This window comes from Bubalus kerabau, chromosome 9, assembly GCF_029407905.1.
Source record: "Bubalus kerabau isolate K-KA32 ecotype Philippines breed swamp buffalo chromosome 9, PCC_UOA_SB_1v2, whole genome shotgun sequence".
Lineage (NCBI taxonomy): Eukaryota > Metazoa > Chordata > Mammalia > Artiodactyla > Bovidae > Bubalus > Bubalus kerabau.
In genome coordinates, this window is record NC_073632.1 from 40,088,520 (window position 1) to 40,095,236 (window position 6,717).

A 6,717-nucleotide genomic window follows, 5' to 3' on the forward strand; every position below is an offset into this window, starting at 1 on the left:
ACAGATGCTGAAACGTGTGGGCTTGGCAGGAAAGAGGTCATGGCTGCCTAGGGGAGGCCTGCCACGAGGGTGACTGCTGGAGGGGGCAGGGGGTGCCAAGCACAGAGGAATCGTAGTCTCTTTACTCTTTGAGGAAGGTCATTTTTTAGATGCACTAAAATTCAGTACCTCATTTAATTAAAGAGGTTTGAGGCGGTCATAATCTCTAGTCTTTCCCTTTGGTTCAGCTCTGCAGACTGGCTGCGAAATAGCTCGAGCCACTTCTCTTGGTCAGTAGTCAGCTACTGCGCACATAGCCACCAGGCTGTCTTGTAGGTGAACATTTAACACAGGAGAAAAGACTGACCTTCCAACAATCTGATGAATTAAACAGACTTTCAGAGAGATCTGAAAATATAGACAAACCTGCTCTTTCATTTTCTTTATTTTACTACAGTTGTAGGTTAAATTAGTATGATTATCAGAGCATTTGTATTCTATCCTGGTGAAAAAGGATAATTTCCTCCTGCTGCTCTAAGAGATGGTATGTGGTATTATCCTGGAATTATGTTGGACTTAAACCCTTAGATGGCATCTCAGAGAATAAAGAAAGGAAAAGATTAAAGCAATACATATTTTCCTTGTATGCTTCAGGTTACAGAATTGGAGTGTGGACCAATGCCAGCCGCAGGCCGTGGAAGCAGAGACGACTCCAGGATCCCTGGGAGGTGATGCCCGGAAAGAATCAAACTTCAGAACATCGACGCAGCAGGAAGTAAACTGTAGCATGCATCGGTTCTCTATTGGAGGCAGTTTCGGGGGAAGCCCACTTCTCGGTCCCCCTTCCCATCTGGGGCCTAAAGGACCAACAAGTGGAAAGCATTCAGAGGAGCACAGAAATAGCCAGGATGACAGTTTGGACTGGTTTGATTCCGTGGCAACTCATCCGATTGAACCTAAAAACACTGCTCCTGTGTCTCCTAGTCCCAAAACAAGTAGGGGGGCAATGGCTTTGAAAACCTGCAACAACAGATCTCAGGGTAAGGAGGATAGGGAGGCAGGCCAAAGGAGCAAATTGGAGACTGAACCACTTCCAGCAGCAGGAGAGACAGAAGCTCCATTGAGGCCAGACAACCGTGAGGGTGAAAGGCCAAGAAAGGCTGCCACGGTTTCTGAAGCGGCCATATCTGCCGATGAACCCGACTCAATGCTGACTCATCACGTCCCCAGGAAACTGCATAAGCTGCACAAGGCGAGGGCCCAGGAGTTGTGCAGGAATCCCACCAGGCCGCCCTTGCAACCCACAAGCCCTACTCATCCTCAGCCCACTCCTATCCAGAGCCCGGAGAGCGCGCTGGAAACTCCCAAAAGAAAGAGACAGAAGTCGCACGCTCAGGCGCAAGAGCCCCACCAGGAAAGTGTTGAGAGTCTGGGTGCCCCTGTGGCCAAATTGGCAAAATTCACTTTCAAACAGAAGTCAAAACTGACCCATTCCCCTGAAGACCGTGGCCCTGTGTCTCCTGGCACCAGTAAACCAGTAGTTCAGAGTCCTGAAAATCCCCAGCGCAGAGCAAAAAGAGGAGCAGCTCTGCCTGGGAAGGGCCCAGAAAAGCTGGCCTCCAGAATTAGAAGCTCGGCTCAGCCGCAGGATGAGACAAGGGGGGTATCACCACAGCCACCCTACAAAGACAGACCAGAAGAGAAGAGGGAACGCGCCCCTGCAAAGGGAACTGTCCAGCCTGAGTTAGAGCTTGGTAACGACACGGGGCGTTTCTGTCTTGCTAGTGAAAGAGTCAGAAAGGAAGAGGTTTCGTGCAGTAATAAAAGCAGCAAGGTTCATGCTTGCACGTTAGCCAAATTGGCAAACTTCTCCTTTACTTCCCCCTCTGAATCCAAATCAGAATCCCCTCCTCCTCCTCAAAGTAAGAACCCGAGTGAGGGTGGCCGCAGCTGTGTGGCCACAGCTACAGCGCTTGGCAGGAAGAGGAAGACTTTTCAGCTGGACACATCCACCGAGAAACTAAGTCTTTCCAAAACATCTCTCTTCACTTTACCAGAACTAGATGACGAACCATTAGATTTTGATTGGGATGAGGAAATGAGAAAAAAGCCGTAATCATGAAAAGCTTTCTGGTCAAGTTTCACCCTCCCCCACCAAAGCCAGCCCCTCCAGGACATCAGTGTGGCATTTACAGATGTGGACACCATTCTGAATGCCACCCCCCGCCCCCACCATCAGGTTTTGTAAATTCAGGTTTATCCTCATGTCGTTTAAAGCTGTACAATCGTTGTAGGTCACTGTGACACCAGCACATGAATTGCATTAATTAACAACTGTGCCTTGATTTTGCAAATATTGTACTTGTATTCCTAAAATGTTTCGGTTTGTTTTGTTTGGGTTTGATATATTTTTTTTAAGGGGGTGGGTTTTCCTGAGACCCCTTCTTTCATTCCCTCAGGAACAAAGGCCACGAAGGTAACGCTCATAAAGCTAACAAGTCAGATGAACTCTTTTTCTGTTGTTTTATTTGTTTTTCACCCAAGATGTGCTGAGTATGGTAAATATTATTATGATTTGTGAGAATCATGTGATTTTTCTGAATTTTTTTATGTTTATTCTCATGTGTCATATTAAATATTATTAAAGCTTTTGTTTCTCCAAGAGCCCTTCTCACAATTCCATGGTAGACTTAAAGATCTGGCAGCTGGTCAAAGAGACGCTTTCTTGGGATATTGACCTGAGTTTTCCTTTCTCTCTTGAGCCAATAATTTATGCTTCAGATTCTTTTTTATGTCTTGGGGACTTACCTTCAACACAATTTAAATCCTGTGGTTGGAAGAAGAGGGTGTATGGTAATCTCAGTCATATATCATGGCACCCATCCAAGTGGTTAATATGGAAACATGATTCCTACTAAGTTATGATTCATTTGTCTTTAAACCCAAACAACAACTGTTTGGTAGGAACAGACAACTCAAGCTTTGTTTTTCTTAAATGCTTTTAGAATAACTTCTTCCTTTAGATTCTAGCAAGGATTCCAAAATTACAAACTTTCTGTCCTGGAGTTTGAATTTGGAAAATGATAATAGATTCTTTCATTGTCTGAGGGACTTTAAGCATGAGGAATACTGAAAGCTGTATGTACTTAGTTTAATGATCATTTCATTGAATTCATACAGAAAAAAATTTAAGAATCTCAATTTTTCTTGAGCATTTAAATATTAATTCCAAAATAGACTAATTAAATTTTCTGAAAGATTTTAAACAATGATTACAAATTTAGTATGGGTGAGTCTTTTGAGATCATCAGACAACTTAAGCAGCTGATAAAAGACATACCTAAGCAGTGATTATAAAAGTTGTTGTTGCACATTCACTTAAACCTGTCCTAAAACATCAAGACTAGCGTTTAGGTAATTTTTTATTTCTGTACTTTTACTGACTTCCTAGTGTAGTATGATTCTTAATGTGATATATTCCTCATCTCTCTCTATTAGTACTTCTTTGGGCTTTAGCATTCTTACTAGAACTAAAGGAAAAAGAAAGGATCTGGGTTGTTAAGCGGTTGATTCTTAGCCAGGACATGATCTGATTGTGAAAACAGGGCAATTCAAACCCGAGCCATAATGATGAGCTGACTTGTTTTTTTCTTGGTAAACTTCTAAGTCCCTTTCTTATAAATTTTTGTCTTTGAGACTTGGTATCTCTTGCAGTAATGATGTATTAAGCTGGACATGACTGATAGTACCTAACCTATTGATTTGCCTTTAGGGTATTTTGATCTGTTTTTGTCATTTAATGTGGTTGTATGCTAGAGGCTTCATTTCTGTCTTGATTCTAGAGCACTTAGTTTCATATAGTTAACTTGTCTCTTCAGGACACAGTAATTCTTATTTTAAAAGGCAGTGTGGAATTGTCTGTCTTCCTTAGTTACTGTATTTGACCATCTATGCCATCTTCTGCCTGATTATTATCTGTACTCACCATATGTCCTCTAATTGTGCTAATAAATCCACCTGCTTCTTTTCAGCACCTTCCTCTGCCGGGATCATTTGCTCAAGTTACAAGTTCCATTGTTTATTCTTCAGTGCTTACGCAGAAAGTAGGAACTATATATGTAAATATTACAAACAGATACAATTATTAAAAAATAAACTACTCAATATGAATGCTCCCCTACTTATTCAAAAATCAGCCTCTGTCACATCTGACTTTTGTGTTATGACCTTCACAACTTGGTCAATGGGAAGTCCCTGTATTTTGACACTGAGGTCCTTTTAGGACTCTGACTTTCCTAAAAGCGTCTATGCTATTTGAAAAGAACAGCATGTTCCAGACCCATTTGAGTTCTTTTCCTACCTCAGCTCATAGCATCTGCTGCCCCAAGGCACTATTCCTTAGAGACCAGTGATATTAAATGCGGAACCCCGGGCTTCAGGGCTGCATGGGGAGGGCAGTACTACCACTGCTCTGCAGTCCTTTAGTTTCAGAGCTGAAAATGTTTAGCGTCCCGGGGCCGTGTTTTATCCTGCTGTGTTCTCCTTCTTTTATGCTGTGTGATTTCACGACAACTATGGTATTTTTTCTTATATGGTATTTAATGTGTGTACCAAGGAAAAACATAGGTGTCTCCGGGGAAATACGTACAGTCTCAAAAATCATATTTGTAGTCAATAAAGGAAATAAAGGAAAGTGTAAAAATAACCTTTATTTCTGATCAGCATGTCAGGCTATATTTTTTTTTTTCAGGCCAGTGGACTCTTTAGAAAGATTTTTAATAATATAAAATTATTTAAACATAATAAAACTGTACCTAATTTTCTTTATGAGAGGACTAACCCAGAATCTTAATTCTATTATAACTATATAAAAGGAATGAGTTTTCTGACATATTAAAGATTCACTTTTCAGTGTATATGTGGTATTCTAAGATTTATAATAGGGACTTCATTATTATAATTTTTAGCATTTCTTAGAAATACAGACAAAACAAGCATATTATTCTGATATCTTTAATTCTTTGGCTTAATTCAACCAAACATTACACTTTTTTGAAGATATAGCAAAACCTTAATAATAGAGATGTACTCTTGATTGTCAAATGTTAATTCTGACAAACCTACATATTCTTTGGGGCTTCCCAGGTGGCTCAGCGGTAAAGAACCTGCCTGCAGTGCAGGAGATGCAGGAGACACCAGTTCATTCCCTGGATTGGGAAGATCTGGAGAAAGACATGGCAACCCACTCCAGTATTTCTTGCCTGGGAAATCCCATGGACAGAGGGGCCTGGAAGGCTACAGTCCGCAGGGTCACAAAGAGTCGGACACGGCTGAAGCGACTGAACCACACACACATCTTTATGTGTTTACTGTATTTGATTTCTCTGCCTTCTAGTGCCAAGATGCTGGTGGAATTGCTGGAAGACCAATTCTAGAGAAGAGTCTTAGGTCAGCCGCAAGGAAGATCCCTCAAGCTCACTTCAGCCAATCCACACACAGCATTCGGGTGTTCAAAACCTACTGACCCCAGAGGTCTAAGTCTATAGGGACTACCTGGGACCAGGCTGACCTGTCAGATGCAGCCTGTCAGACACCCTAGTTTCAAATGTAAAAAACTCCAAATGTGGAAGGCAAGGCCAGTGCGTACTCCTCAGAGTTGAGAATTACATTTTCCGTGTCTGCTTTCCATATTGTTAACATTCAAGAAGGGTGAAAGACGACTACTGGCTCACATTGGTGCTGTCTCTCTGGTAGAGGTCTCACTGTCTAGGTCCCATCTTGCAAGTGGTGAAGACCCCCCCCCCCCACCAGGTGTACTGGGGAGCGTTACCCCCACTCATTCCCTTCACTGTGCTCTGGGGACACACACAGGAAGCTGTGATAACTGTCCCCCATGACACATTCTTCTCTTGTTCTTACATCAGTTCCACTGTCCTTCTTCCCTCTTAAAGGCTTAAAAATGCATCTAAAAGTAATGTTTGTAAAAGTGAACTTGACAGAAAAACCTCAAGTATTAATAAATAGTTCATGTGTCTATGTAAATACCCAGATGCACGATATCGACCAAGAAGAAAAATAGGATATACACACTCGGCCTGATCTCACAAGGAGTTGGGTGTAAGTCATTTATCTTGTGAATGTGAACGCTTTTTGGGCCACTCTTTTTAATGTGTTGTTCTTACCTGATGGTGCTAATCATGAAGAACCCACCTGCCAATGCAGGAGACATAAGAGTTGCAGGTTCAATCCCTGGGTCAGGAAGATCCCCTGGAGGAGGGCATGGCAATATCCCACTCCAATATCCTAGCAATATTGGGCAATATTACCACTCCAATATCCTCGCCTGGAGAATCCCATGGACAGAGGAGCCTGGAGGTCTGTGGCCCATTGGGTTGCAAAGAATTGTACGCAACTGAGCTACTGAACAACAACAACTTCATGTTTGGTTGGCACCTTAAGTCAACTGAATGAACCACCAGAAAGCAAGTATTTGCATCAGGCACACGTTTGTATGAGGACAAACTTGTTTTAAGACTTCAGTAATAAACCTGTGTTGAAAGCCTGCTTAGTATTTCAGATCTAACTTTTCAGTGCCTGCTGATACATCAAGGAGACTGGTTGCACAGCAAAATTGGGAATCTGGTGAATTGGGTTCTTGGACTGAATGGTCACTAAGCAGCAGGTATCTCACTTGATTTGGCATAGCTGACTCTCCCCTCCCTGAAATCCTTTGTCGCT

The 6,717-nt window shown here is 42.3% G+C and overlaps 1 protein-coding gene across 3 annotated transcripts in view; it reads left to right on the top strand.

The window, feature by feature from the left end:
- MCM9 (minichromosome maintenance 9 homologous recombination repair factor) overlaps window positions 1–4,012 on the top strand; it is a 95,730-nt gene extending 91,718 nt beyond the window's left edge. For all 3 annotated transcript variants that reach the window (XM_055535058.1, XM_055535060.1, XM_055535059.1), the window contains one exon: window positions 634–4,012. In XM_055535058.1, coding sequence (XP_055391033.1) covers window positions 634–2,095 — 1,462 coding nt within the window. In that variant the 3' untranslated portion in view covers window positions 2,096–4,012. The remainder of the gene's footprint in view (window positions 1–633) is intronic.
- The last annotated feature ends 2,705 nt before the right edge of the window (window positions 4,013–6,717 follow it).